Below are 14,930 nucleotides of genomic sequence, written 5' to 3'. Positions count from 1 at the left end.
AACACTAAGACAGGTGTAAATGCCTCTAAAATAGGAACAAAATTAACAATAAAACAAAAATTATACAATATCCAAATAATAATAATATAATGGTAGTAACATAATAATGAAATAGTAGCAACACAATAAGAAAACAAGAAAGAAAATAGCATCAAAACAACAAAAAAAAAAATATTTTTTTACCTTTTTGCTAATTCGGATTAAGTTGGGCTCAAGGACCAAAAAACTTTACTTGATGCTCAACCGATTTTTTAAACAAACCATATTTTTTGCTCAAACCTATTTTCTAATTTATATTTTTACCTAAACTATCCTACTTTTTAAGCGGCTTTTGGGCCACACTCAACTTGGCCCCTGGATAGTTCTAGTCTGAATTCTGAAAATAAAAGGACTAGTTGGCATTTTTGTGGAATTTAAGGATATAGAGTAAATTTCAATACCAAATACTATAGAACGAGATTATCAATTTCAATAGCATTAACGATGCAAGAAGATATAGAGTCAAAATCCAGCATTGTTATTTAAAATCTGATCTGATGAAAATAAAGTAGCTTATAATGCACTGACGAAAAGTAAATATTAATACAAATTATCCATGGAAATTTGGACAAATTCCATAACAATATTCTTTTCTCAAAGCAAAATGTGAATAAAAGAGAACAACAAGCAGTTTCTTGGACCAGAGCCGATCAATTCATCCATAAGACACCTTAGATACCTGAAACTTAAGAAACAACGATTTATCTTAACATAACATATCAACAGAAAGGTAGTGAAAATGCGACTTTGAGTGATGAAAGGATTTGACTATTTTGTTAAGGTAAAAGATATTATTACCTACTAATTGAGTTGCTTATGAAGTTTGAATCTCACAATGTGCTCGAGTTGGACGAAGAAGCTTATCTCTAATAGAACAAAGCTTGGTAACAATATCACTCATGTCCATCCGTTCACTCGGTGATTGAGCAGAACAAGTAAGTCCTATTTCAAATATCAGATTCAAGCACTGAAGATGTCTGTCATTTCCCAAGCGGTTTTCATTGAGAGTTATGTCTATGATTGTTCCTCCTCTGACACTCTCTTGAAGAAGAATAGGATCTATAATCTCAATCACTCGATTGGGTAGAGCTGCCCTAACATGTTTGTGAAGACTTAAACCTTCTTTGAATCTTTCATCAGTAGGCCTTTTCCCTGTAAACATCTCTAACAAGAGGATGCCATAGCTATACACATCACCTTTCGTTGACAACTCGCTTCCCATGCCATACTCTACAATTAATCCATCACAAAATAAATATAAATATAATTGCAGAGAGAAACGCTCTAAATATTTTAAAAAAAAAAAAACCTGCTTTTAAGATGTATGTTCTTCTTTTAAATAATGGAAGAAACGAATACAATGTAATTACCTGGTGGAGCATAGCCAATAGTTCCTCTTAATCCGAGGGAACTTGAGTGATTGGAAGAATAGTTCAGCCTGTCTGCAGAATGGATTTTTGCTAAGCCAAAGTCACCTATATGTCCAACCATTTCCCCATCAAGCAGAATATTGCTTGGCTTCAGGTCACAATGAATGATCGATGTTTCACAATGATGGTGCAAATATTGTAGTGCATGAGCAACATCTATGGCCATATTAACTCTTTGGAAGAAGTTCAGGTTTCTTGTCATCTCCGATTCATTCATGCTTACATATGGATGCAACCAGTCCTCCAAGCTTCCATTTTCCATAAACTCATAAACCAAGGCTTTAAAATCATTGCCTTGGTAATCGACACCTGAAATGGCTGTTAATACCTTGACAAGATTTCGATGTCGAATGTTCTTCAAGGCCTCACATTCAGTGAAGAAACTCTTGGAAGCTCTTTGATTTAGAAGATTAAGCACCTTCACTGCAATAGCTACTCCACTCTCTTCAAGAATTCCTTTGTATACAGAACCAAAACTTCCAGAACCAACCAAATTCTCCATGCAGAATCCGTTAGTTGCCCTTAGGATGCTTTGGTATGATAATTGTAAAAGTGAATGTTCTGCACAAGTTGTTGTTGTTTTCTCTTCTTTCTTCTTTCTAAACCACAAGATGAGGAGACAAGTGAAAACCAAAATCACTCCTAAAATCACAACAATAATTGCAATTTTCAATTTAACAGAAGCTTTTGATGATGTTTTGGAGTTACATCTTGACAAGTGTAATTCAAGGATGCCTCCACAAAGCTTATTATTTCCCTCAACAAATATGGCACTTGTATTCTTGAACACTCCTTCACTTGGTATAACTCCTTCAAAATTGTTGAAAGAGAGATTTAAATACTTCAATGCCCCAAACCTCACAAGAAATTCTGGAATCCCACCTGAAAGATTATTGTTTGATACATCCAATGCCCCAAGACCCCTCAATGAACTCAAAGATGGAGGAATGGGTCCTTCAAATAAATTGCCCTCCAAATACAGCTCCACCAGACTTACACAACTACCAAGGTTGTTTGGAAGCAAACCAGATAACCTGTTGTGAGAAACATCCAGTAGGCCTAAATTTTTCAGTTTTTCTACTTCAACAGGAAGCTCACCAGTCAAAGAGTTTGACGATAAGCTTAGTACAATGGACAATGAAGATAGGCCTAGTATTTCGGGGGGTATTGTTCCACTAAGATTATTATGAGAAAGACCCAATAAAAGCAAATTTTGGCACTTACCTAGATTCGAAGGAATGTTGCCTTGAATATTGTTAATATCTAAAATAAGTTTGGTTAACTCAGTTAGATTTCCAATAGAATGGGGAATAGTCCCAAAGAGAAAATTACTTAAGCGTAAAATATATTTAGCTTCCAAAGCCTTCCAATATCAAAGGGAATGGGTCCTAATAGTTGATTATGCCCTACGCCTAGCACCTCCAAATTGATGAGATTTCCAATCTCATCCGGGATTTTTCCCAAAATATTGTTCCCCCCCATGTTTAAACCCCGAAGGTTGCTAGAAAAATTGCTAATGCATTCAGGAAATTCCCCTCCAAAATTATTTTTGACTATAGATAGGTATTCTAGTTTGGTTTTATTGACTAATGTGCAAAGAAAGTTCAAGTCACCTTTTCTCCCATGCCCGAAATGGTTTATTCCTAGTTCAAGGTCAAACAAATTATCCAACTTTTGTAATGAAGGTACATTTCCATCGAGCATGTTATTATCAAAATCAAGAAAATTCAAATTCGAGGCATTGGTTATTGAAATTGGAATTTGTCCAGAGATTTGGTTTTCCCCTACAGAAAAGAACTCAACATGAGGCATATTAATTTCTAAATCAGAATGGAGAGTACCTTGAATCTTGTTTGTACCAATATCAAAGGCTCTAATATTGGAGAGATTGAACAATGCTGCAGGAACAATACCAGAAATTGCATTTCCGAATATGGCGAAAACTGAAAGATTTCTCAGTCGTCCAAAAGATTCAGGTATAATCCCACTTAATGCATTATACGTTAACCGAAGATCCTCTAAGGATGACAAGTTCCCCAACGATGGTGGGATACTCCCTCTCAAACTGTTCTGGACAAAACCCAATACTTTCAGGTTTGACAAGAGACCCAACGAAGCAGGTATTTCTCCTATTAGCTGATTGCCTCTCATATCGACTAAAGTAAGCTTAGAACAAGCAGATAAATTGGAAGGAATTTCACCGCTGATGGAGTTATTGGCCAGATGTAATGCTTCCAGTCTTCTTAAGCCACTGATTTCTTGAGGAATTTGGTTGTAGAAGCTGTTGCCCACAAGATCCAACTCCCTGAGGAAGCTCAGATTTCCAATGTAGGGTGACAATGATCCAGAGAGTTTGAGGATTCGAAGTTTCAGCTTGGTGACTCTTGGATGCTTGCGACCGCATGTAACACCGATCCATTGACAGAAGTGAATGGAACTATTCCAGGAATCCATAATGTTGAGTTGATCACCAGTAATCTTGGCTTTGAACTGGAGTAAAGCTTGTTGATCAGTGTCATTTCCTCTAAGTACAGGGCTTGCTTTTGCTAAACTAAGCAAGTTAAAACCCTGAAAGTTGAAGAATGAGAGAAGAACCGTAAGGAAAAAAGAGGTGGATGGTTGAAAATGTTTTTTTGATGACTCCATCAACTTGAAACAAATCATTAACTGATAAGATTGATTTGTAAATTGAGAGTGTGTGGCTCATAATCAAGAACCGGAGAGCAATATATAGATTTAGAATGATGATATTATCGCATGTGGCTATGATTTCCATGGCCTTGGTGTAGTTAAATGCGTCTACTTGGAGTTGATTTTTATGGTCAATATTTTTTCTATTTGTATGATATTGTCGTATTAAAAATTACATGTGCCACTGCCCTTAACTTATTTCATATATGATGTTTACTTAATTAAACATTGATTTCATATATAATAAAAAATCATTTATATTAGATTATCTTAAAATATATAATTTTAGGTATTAATAAAATAATATCACATAATCAATTTTAAAGACATATGAATATTATTCTTCTCTCAATCACATACAATATCATCTCTAATTTAATTAACTTTAATTACAATAATTTAAAATTTGGGAGAAAATATTGAAATATATGACGGAAAAATTAATAATAAATAAAAAAATTTGAAAAGTACTTTTTTAAGATCGACTGACTTTTATAAATGGAAAAAAAATCAAAAATACAAATTAGGTTTTAGCCGGATTGAGCTTAAGACCATAATAAAAGAAAAAAGAAGCAAAAGCAGTAACAGAGTAGGCCAAGCCCGAATTATCTTGACCCAAAGAATTCAAAATTCAAAAAAAATAAAAATAAAATTAAAACTAATCTTCAGTCCAGTCAATTAAGATAGCTGGACATCACTAGCCTTTGTCCTTTCAAATCCACCGCCCAGCCTTTATGATAGCATTTTCCAATGAAATCTTTTAATGACTGCTATCAATATCCTCTAACATCTTCTTGAATCTTCTTCGTCTGGCTCCCTTGATCTCTGTCTTTTCCTCTTCTGATGCTTATACCTTAGATGCAGTCCCAACAATTGTCCTTCTCCTTTTCTTAGCTTTCTTTATCAAAAAAAAAAAAAGGCCATTCTTGAATCTTCTTTATCTTATTCTCTTGGTCGTCGGCATTCCCTCTCCTGATGAATATGCCTTGGATGCAGCCCCAGTAGGTAATGTCTTTCTCCTCTTCTCATCGCTTCTTTAGCAACAAAATGGGCAGTCTCATTTTCTGTTTTAGGAATGAAATGAAACCCGATATTTTGAAAAAAAGCTTTTTTTGCTATGGATATCTCTGATTATCGCCGTTATAATCGATTTATCTTGATTTGTGGTTTGACATTTCTTAATCACTGTTCTTGAGTCTCTTTTTATATCCAGAATATTTAATCCCATTGTAATCCCTAACTGAATCGCCTGTAATCTTGCATGTACCTCCGCTGCAAACGGCGATGGAATATCGGAATGAATAACTGACTTAGAGGCCATGATCTCCCTCTCCGTATCGCAAACAACCAAACCCGAAGCAAATCTAGAGGTTCTCTTGTTGAAAGCCTCATCAAAATAAACTGTTACCCTCGTGCTTCCATTTGCTTATAACCTTTGTCAATGTTGGTAAGAAGTCTTTTTTCCTCCGCTCCATTTAACTCTGCTATAAAACTGATGACTTGTTTAGAAATATCCCTACCTGTTGTAATCTTTCTCTCATAGATGAATTTATTTCTATGGTTCCAGATTGACCATAGCCCACAACAGAAAAAGGTGATGCTAGTCTTTATTTCCCTGCCTGAAAACCCAGATAAGCCACTCCTACAAACTTTGAGTGTTATTATTGTATACCCATGCAAGATCTAAATTTGACCATACTTTTATTGTTGTAGGACAGTACCTGAAAACGTGGTTGCTAGCTTCATCGGAGGTGTGACATCGGGGACAATGAGCTTCCACTGCAACTTTTTTACTCTTTAGATTGGATAGAGTAGGGATATAATTCCAAGGATTCTCCAAATTGTAATTTTAACTTTTTGAGGGATTTGTAAATTCCATAATTTTCTGTAGAAGTTTCTATTCTCGGCCTGTATAAAATTATTACTAGGACCCGAATTAGTCTCTTGTAAGAGTTTATAGGCACTTCTGACTGAATACTCTCCTGCCGGTTCACCTCTCCAAACTTGGAAGTCCTCGTAGATTGTCTCTGCCAAGAAGATCTATAGAATTTTCTTGGCTATATCCTCATTGAAGCTACTTAAAACTAAATCTGTATTCCACTTTCTATTAATAGCATCAATCAAATCTGATACTAACTTAATATTCTTATTGGTGGTTTCATTCTGCAATCTTTCATTTTTAGCTCCTAAAATCCATAAATCATCCTAAACAAAGATGCGATACCCTGTTCCTATTCTCCAGCACAGTCCTTTTTCCAAAATCCCTCTAGCTGCCCAGACACTCTTCCAGATAAGCGAATGTAAATTCCCTAATTGAGCATTGATAAAATTTGAATTTGGATAATATTTTGCTTTTAAAACACGGCTTAGTAAAGAATTAGGAAAATTGACAAGACGCAAACCTTGTTTTACAAATAATACAAATAATGCTATATTAAATTTATCGAGATTACGAAAGCCTAAACCACATCCTCTTTGAAAGAGCATAAATTTTTCTACGTGCACCAGTGAATGCCTTTTTTATCTCGATTTTTCTGCCACCAATATCTTGCCATAATACCTTTGATGGTCATGAAACTAACTAAAAATTCGACTTAAGGCAAACGCACCTATCGAATAGTAGTATAGTTATGGTGAGATCGGAAATATCGTATCCACGAGGACTAAAAGTACTAGTAATTACTATCTTTTTATTATCTAGCCTAAAAATTTAGGAGTGTTTTATCTAAGACTAATTATCTAATTAACTAAAGTAGCGACAGAGATTAAAGTTGGAAAATACTTTTTGAAAAACGGATGAAGAAGACAATACCCAAGGAAGAATCCACCTAGACTTCACTTATTACCTTGGAATTAGACGATTTATTTACTTGACTTATCCCGTAGAAATCCCTGATTTATGTTAATATCCCTTTCGAGACTAAAAACAACTGACTCTAGGTTGATTAATTGAAATTTCTTTCAAATTAAAACCCCTATAGTCGCATTAATTCGATCTATAGATTCCTTTATTAGATTTGATTTTAATCCGGTAGATTTATGTCGTCCTATCTCTATGATTGCATGCAACTCCGCTTAATTATGAATGATCTACTCTTAAACAGGGACTTTTCCTCCACTGAATAAGCATATCAAAAACTTGAATTAATATCCTGGAATATTAAAGTAAGGATTAAAACTCACAATTAAGAATAAGAACAAATATTTAACACATAAATCAAAGAGTAATAAGATTCGTCCTAGGTTTCATCTCCCTTAGGTATTTAGGGGAGTTTAGTTCATAATAATAATAGAAAACATCTCAAAGTTTAGAAAATAACAAAACATACCCAAAGAACTTCTAAGAAATTGGATGGAATTTTTAGTCTCGATGTATATCCTGCCTCCGAGGTGATTTCGATGACTATTCTTAAGTACTTTCTGCCTTCTACTCTGCGTGTCACTCTAATCCTCTTTTAGGGTGTTTATGTAGACTTTAGACTGCTTCAAAACCCTCAAAAGTGGCCTTTTCCGAGTAGAACTAGACTTGGGCTCGACAGGGACACGACCGTGTGCCACGCTCGTGTGAAGTTCCGCAGGCCATGTGCAATTCTGACTTGGATTAATGTCGACACGGCCATGCCACATGGGCATGTGGCTTGCTTGTGTGCATCACACGAGCATGTGGTTTACCTGTGTGGAAATGTATAGGCCGTGTGAAACACTAAATTAGGCCCATTTGGTCGGTTTTTGGCCCGTTTCTTTCTCTTTTCGCCTTCCTATGCTCACCTAAGTATAAAACATGAATTTAAAGGATTAGGAGCATCAAATGCAATGAAATTCAAGAAAACTCGTCCATAAATATCCCAAGCATGGGGTAAAAATATTTATATATTATGGTTTATCAACCTTCTAATTCAACACATAACGACTTAGGGATTAGGAAACATGCCATTGTATAGGTTGGAATAGCTTGAAGAATAGCTTTCATGAACACCTATTTCCCCCATTGAGATAGATGTCTTACACTCCAGCTATCAATCCATTGTTTCATTCTATCCTTTAGGATTTGAAAAGACATTTTCTTCTTTCTACCCACCATATTAGGCAGACCAAGATACCTTTTCAGGTTATTAGAATTGCGCACTCTAAGAACCCTAGATATAACTGCTTTATTCCCTTCCTGTGTATTAGTACTAAAGAATACTATAGATTTGTCATAGTTGACACACTATCTAGAATAATTCTCGTATTCAATCAAAACATATTTAAGTGAATGAGTTCCACTCTCTGTAGCTTCCCCAAATAAAATACAGTCATCTGCAAATAACAAGTGGGAAATATATGGGCCACTTCTACTTGCCTTAACCCCTCTAAGTATGTTCCCTTGCATAGCGAGTCTCATAAGACTGGAAAGACCTTCCCTATAAATTAAAAATAGGAACAGACTCAAAGGGTCATTCTGTCTTAATCCCCTTGTAGGTTGAAAATTCTCTCCAATATGACCATTGAAAGCCACCGAATATGAAACTGTAGAAACATATTTCATTAGAGACTCAACTCACCCTAAATCAAAACCCATACGCTTCATAATTTCTGCGATAAAATTCCATTCAACTCTTCCATAAGCTTTACTAATATCCAACTTTACTGCCATGTAGCCTTTTTTCCTTGTCTTCCTTTGTTTTAAAGTATGTAGAATTTCATAAGCCAGCAACACATTATCAGAAATTAACCTTCCCAGTACAAAAGCGCTTTGTGCTAGGTCAATACATTTATCAACGACTACACGAAAACAATTTGCAATAACCATAGCTATCAACTTATAAATCACATTACATAGGCTTATAAGGCGAAAATGAGTAATATCTAAAGGATTTTGAATTTTTGGGATCAACACTATATTAGTTTTATTAATTAAACTAATATACATACCTCCATTTAGATGTTGTAGACAAAATGAAGACATCCTCCCCATCAATTGACCAGCACTTCTGATAGAATAAAGCCGGGAATCCATCTTCTCCTGGTGCTTTTGTTGGCCTCAATTCTAATAAGGCCACTCGAATTTCCTCATTTATGTATCTCACTATCAATTGAGAATTATCCTCTTAAAAAATACAACGATCAATTCTTGTCAATAGATGTTCATAATTTCCCCTCCTCCCAGCTGAAAACAGATTCTGAAAGTAAGATCTAGTAATTCCTTCCATTTCATGAATCTCTTCTGTTTCTCTACCATCTTCAAATTGCAATTTCTGAATGAAGTTCTTTCTTTGTCGTTGAGTCACTTGTTTATGAAAAAAGGTAGTATTCTTATCCCCAAATTGCAGCCAATTAACTTGGGCCCTCTGTTCCCAATATCGTTCATCCTTGTCAATCTCAAAATTAAGTTGAATCTTCGTATCAATAAGTTCTGCCAAATTTTTATCATCCCTATCAGATTTCATCAACTCGACCAATCTAGCAGTTAACATCTCATTTTTTATCTTTCTACTGTACCAAATTTCATTCGCCCATCTATCTAAACCTTTTCTTACTTTTTCCAATGTTTTTATCAAGTCTCCAGTTGAATTGTCCCATATGTATCGTAACTCATCAACAAATGATTCCTTTAACGTCCACCAAGCTTCGAATTTGAAACTTTTTTTAAGTCACTCATTAACTTTTTTTTTTCATCGTGATAAGAAGTGGGCAATGATCCGAAAAAGAATGTGGAAGATGTTGAATTATTGCCTCATAAAATATAAACAACCAATTCTCATTCGCAACTCCCCTATCCAGCCGTTCTTGAATGTTCATTTCCGGTAAATTGCCTCTTTCCCAAGTAAACTAATTCCCCGTATAGCCCACATCCACTAGATGACAATCTATTAGCACTGATTGAAATGCATCCATGCGCCTCTCCTCTCTAGGTAATCCACCCCTCCTTTCATGGCCATACATAATTTCATTAAAATCTCTACAAACTAACCATGGAAGCTCCTCAGCATTACTCAAATTTCTTATTAGATCCCATGATTCATTTCTATCTTGCATATAAGGAGAGCCATAAAACCCAGTAAATCTGCACTTATTACCTTTATCATTATCTTTGATAATCACATCAATATGCCTTTTTGAGAAGCCTCGAAGAATAATAGTAACATCATCATACCATGCTAGACATAATCCTCCTTTCGAACCATCTAAATCAACATCAATACCATTCTGAAATCCACAATTTCTACGTATTCTTTCAATCTGATTTCTAAGTATCTTTGTCTACATTAAGAAGAAAATCTAGGGATTATATAACTTTAGCGAATGCCGAAGTCGACGTACCATCCGTGGATTCCCCAAGCCACAGACATTCCAGTTTAAGATTTTCATTATTCCCGGTCAGCTTGCCTTTTAGCAGCCGCCAATAATAAAAATTTGTTGTTCACCACTTTTCTGTCCTTTATCATTAGATTTTTAGAATCAGCACTGGTGATATAGGTTTCGGTTTCTCCTCTTTGTCGCTTTTTCCCCTCTTCACCTATAAGAATCCTTTCTTCAACATCATTGTTGTAGGCCAATTTTGGCCCGTTTACAAAATACCCAGGCCCATTAAACCATTTAACCCATCCTCAAACCCAAAACCTAAAATTAACCTAGCCCAACATCCAAGCCCAATTCCAAAACCCTAGACTCCCACTTGCCTCTTCCCACTCTCCCATGCCGTCGCCACCAGCGCCATTCCCACTCTCCCATGCTGTTCGCCACCAAGACCACTCCCACTCTCCCATCTTTGTCTGCCAAACACCATCACACACCCCATTGTCCATGCCCATGCCCCGCAAACAAGCAAAATGAAGCAAGAATAGAGAATAATAATAAAGTATGTAAAAATTAGGCTATATAAAGCCACCCAAACAACAAAAAAAGGGAAAAGGGATAAAAAGTTTGTATCAAGAACACAAAAAAGGAAAGTCGAGAAGGTGAACTTCAATTTTTTCTCGTTATCTCAATCTTTCTATTTATCTTTGCTTTGTTTCATTTTTTTTCTTTAACTTACTTTAAAACGAAAAAGAATCAAGGAAGAAAAGAGTATTACCGGATCTACCCCGTGGCCACTCCCCTTTCCGTTCGGCACGGTGAATCGCCGGTGATGATGGGTGTTGAAACCTTAATCAAGAAAGGAGGAGAGATAAAGAGGGAAGCAAAAAAAAAATCCAGCAAAAAATTCCAGCACCAAAAAAAAATTTCCAGAAAAAAATTTCCAGCAAAAAAAAACCAAAAAAAAAACAATAGAACGACCCAAAACAAATTCAAATTAGAGATTGAAGAAACAAAAAAATCTAAGGTGATTTTTTTTATATTTTATTTTAATCCGATTTTAAGTTTTTAACCTATATATATTAAAACATAAAATATAAATAAAATAAAATAAAAAACAAAAAAAAAAGATTTTTTTTTTACCTTTAAACAGCAGTGTCAGACGGTGGCCGGCCACGGCCACAGGCCATGAGCCTCGGTGACCTGGTCGCCTGACCGGATTTCCTTCCCCTCCCTTCTCTCTCCTTCTCTCCCTCTCTCTTCCTTTTTTTCTTTCCCTCCTCCAAATGATTTTTTGGGTTATTTTGGCCTTATATAGCCTTCCAAAACGACGTCGTTTTGGGGTTGTCATTTAACCCAAAACGACGTCGTTTTGACTTGGACCGGTTCGACCCGACTCGACCCGCCTAGGATCCGCGTGTTTTTTAAAGGAAGGGCAAATTGCGCTTTTAGCCCTTCCGCTTTTATTACTTTACAATTAAGTCATTTTTGTTTTTTAATTTGGCCCCAAATTTGTCGCGATTTTCAATTTAGTCCACAATGATGTCTGCATTTTATGGGAAGGAATATTTGCTGTTTTGGTCCCCGATGTTTCGCGTGTGTTTAATATAGTCCTTTCCTTTTATTTTTATTTCAATTTTGCCCCAAATATTTTGTTTTTAGCTCAACTTAATCCTTTTTAGTTATTTTACTATTTAAATCAATTATTTTAGTATTATTATTATATTTTATTCACTTATGTAGTGTGTTAATATTTTTATCATTTCTAATATGTATATATATATATATATATATATATATATTATGTGTATTATATATATATATTATGTATATATGCCATTAGTTATATATTTCTTATGTATATATTCTTAAATACTATTATATACATATATATATATATATATATATATGTATATTTTAAATTCCATATTGTGTATATATTATTATTACAAATTATTACTATTGCTAGTATTATTATAACTATTATTATATTAGTGTATATTTTATATACATATGTATATATATATATATATATATATATTTTGCACATATCATTATTTTATATTATTGTTGTAAATTTTTATGTATATATTTTTATGTACGTTTCCCAATATTTTCTTTTATTGTAGATATTATTATTATTATTATTACATACTTTTATTATATATATATACATATATATGTATTTTTATGTACATATTATTATTTTATATTATTATTACCAAATATATCATTTTTCCTATTTTATTATTAGTACATGACTTGTTTCTATTTTGTAAATATCATTATTATTGTTATTTTAATATTCTAGTATTCCATGTTAATATTTTTCATTAATGATATCATTTTTTTTTTGCGTTCTTTATCTATTTTTAATTTCTCACTTTAGGAATATTTTTCTCATGTTTTAATTAATTTCAAAAATAAGGCAATGTACCGATTTAATATTAAGCTATCGATTTCATCGCTATGTTGGGTGAAATTCGTCGGCTTGTGAAACGGGACACCCTTTCTAAAAAAAAATCGAAAACTAAAAATTCCTATTTTTCAATCGGATCACGATTAAATATTATATTGAACTCGTATTTTTGAAAATCAAGTCAATACATGTTTATGAGATACCAATTTTGGGCGTCGTGAGGGTGCTAATACCTTCTCACAGAATCGACTCGAACCCCAATTTTCTCCGAACTTTCACGTAGACCTAAATTTGGCCTTCTTTTTGTTTTAAAATAATTTTATTAGGTGTCCGATCACACCTATAAAAGGATCGGTGGCGACTCCTTTGTTAATAAAATCGGAAGTTGGTTTTCAAATGTTTAATAAATCACCATAATTAGCGACCAAGTGTAAATTTTTTTTCGTCAGAATAGTGGCGACTCATTGGGGGACGCGTTTTTGAGAGTCGAGTCGAGTTAAGCATGTGTTGTTAAAATTTTCAAATTTCCTTGTTCAAAGTAAATATTTGGTCGTGATCCAAAATCTCGCTTTCAAAATTCCTACATTTGTATCTCTTCTAACTTGCTTATTTGTTTGTTTTCGGTTTTCAACTTTTATGGTTTTGGTTTAGTTCTTTTAAGTAAAACACAAAGGTTTATGAGTTTTCTCCCACACACCGTGCACTTGCATTTTGCATAACATAAAGCTCTCTACCCGGGCTCTGTCCGTTTAAGTGAAAGTAAACGCTATGCCTTCGTGAGTTAACTCGTCCCTCCGCACAGGCTAGTGAATACTTTCGGGTTACATATGACTTATGCTTTCGTGAGTTAACTTGTCCCTCCGCATAAGCATAAGTAAATGTAATCCCTCGAATTGAACTCGTGAGCCTGTGATGGGTTATGACCGAGGCTTCGTGCTAATCTTAGTAGATGATAGTACGAGCAATTCGAGTATTGTCTAGAACCGAGACGCATATAATGAACCATACGAGCTATCCAATTAGAGCCATGACGAACCTCTGGTCCGCTTATAGTCACCAAAATAAGTACACGGGAAAATGCCTTTTACCTTTCAAGAGAATTGGATTGGGTAGTTTAATTTGTTTTTCAAATTATAATTGTTGTGTTTACTAACCGATTTTGTTTGTTTTTATTTTTTATTTTCATCATGCATCGTAGGCATCATATTAGGAAGGTGTTGATTAAAGGTTGGTTGCCAAAAACGGGTTTCGATGGAGGAGTCAATTACACAAATGATCGAGAAGAATGCCGTGGTTCGGACTGGTCTCTAAAACTCGAGGGACAAGGGGATAGTCTTGTGGAAAGGTGTGCTGCCAATTTGCCCGAACAAATAAGCGTGAATGTTCGCCAAAATAACCTCAAGATTTGGTTCAAATTTGGAATCGTGGGATTCGGACATTACGACATTTTCACTAAGAGGTATGGAGATATAGCTCACCTGATCACCATCCGTGTAGATGAACAGTTGATTCAAGCCATGGTTCGGTTCTGGGACCCAGCTTATCAGTGTTTCACCTTCAATCAAGAAGACATGACTCAACTATAGAAGAGTATGTCGCTTTACTCGCATCGACAATGTACAATTCGGCAAAATATATGTGAAGGAGCCTAAGCCGATGACCTTCAAGAAAAAGTTAGTGAGACCGAGCAGACATGACCGATGCATGGGCTGAAAAGAGATAAAGAAGAAGAACGAAACCATTTGCATTCCATGGTCCTCCCTACGAGATTTGACTCTGAACCATCCTGACATGCTGAAAAGGGTAAATCTATTCGCTTTGGCCATTTATGGTTTGGTTATTTTCCCAAAGGTTCTCGGACATCTCGAAGTGGCAGTAGTTGATTTCTTCGAAAGGTTAAAACAAGGAGTCAACCCTGTCCCAACCATCCTAGCAGAAACCTTCAGGTCCCTGAGTAGTTGTCGAAGAAAAGGGGAGGGACGATTTATCGGATGCGCGCAGTTGCTCAATGTTTGGATTTTGAGTCACTTACGGAAGGTAGAGCGACTCCATTCCATATGTTTTCTAAAACA

The 14,930-nt window shown here is 35.1% G+C and overlaps 1 protein-coding gene and 1 long non-coding RNA gene across 2 annotated transcripts; one reads left to right on the top strand and one right to left on the bottom strand.

Moving 5' to 3' along the window:
• Nucleotides 1-459: 459 nt before the first annotated feature.
• Nucleotides 460-4,115, bottom strand: LOC108461935 (probable LRR receptor-like serine/threonine-protein kinase At3g47570). The gene is made up of 4 exons (XM_053020351.1): nt 3,083-4,115; nt 1,410-2,732; nt 838-1,269; nt 460-718 (listed from the first exon to the last, which is right to left on the bottom strand). The coding sequence occupies exons 1-3, from the start codon at nt 4,113-4,115 to the stop codon at nt 854-856; spliced, it is 2,772 nt and encodes a 923-aa protein (XP_052876311.1). The 3' UTR covers nt 460-718; nt 838-853.
• A 710-nt stretch (nt 4,116-4,825) lies between these two features.
• Nucleotides 4,826-6,301, top strand: LOC108461736 (uncharacterized). Its single transcript, XR_001867837.2, has 3 exons — nt 4,826-5,165; nt 5,475-5,607; nt 5,728-6,301. It is a non-coding gene; the product is annotated as an uncharacterized LOC108461736 (long non-coding RNA).
• The last annotated feature ends 8,629 nt before the right edge of the window (nt 6,302-14,930 follow it).

This window comes from Gossypium arboreum, chromosome 10, assembly GCF_025698485.1.
Source record: "Gossypium arboreum isolate Shixiya-1 chromosome 10, ASM2569848v2, whole genome shotgun sequence".
In the NCBI taxonomy this organism is placed as follows: domain Eukaryota; kingdom Viridiplantae; phylum Streptophyta; class Magnoliopsida; order Malvales; family Malvaceae; genus Gossypium; species Gossypium arboreum.
Note: the sequence above shows the minus strand (reverse complement) of the source record. Positions and strands in the feature narration are given on the sequence as shown.

Excerpts from the sequence above, each read along its gene's own strand:
- LOC108461935 (XM_053020351.1), bottom strand. The coding sequence starts at position 4,115 with ATGGAGTCATCAAAAAAACATTTTCAACCATCCACCTCTTTTTTCCTT. Across the intron at positions 2,733-3,082 it reads TTTCGGGCATGGGAGAAAAG|ATATTAACAATATTCAAGGC; the intron begins GTGACTTGAACT and ends AACTTATTTTAG. Across the intron at positions 1,270-1,409 it reads TATTGGCTATGCTCCACCAG|AGTATGGCATGGGAAGCGAG; the intron begins GTAATTACATTG and ends GATTAATTGTAG.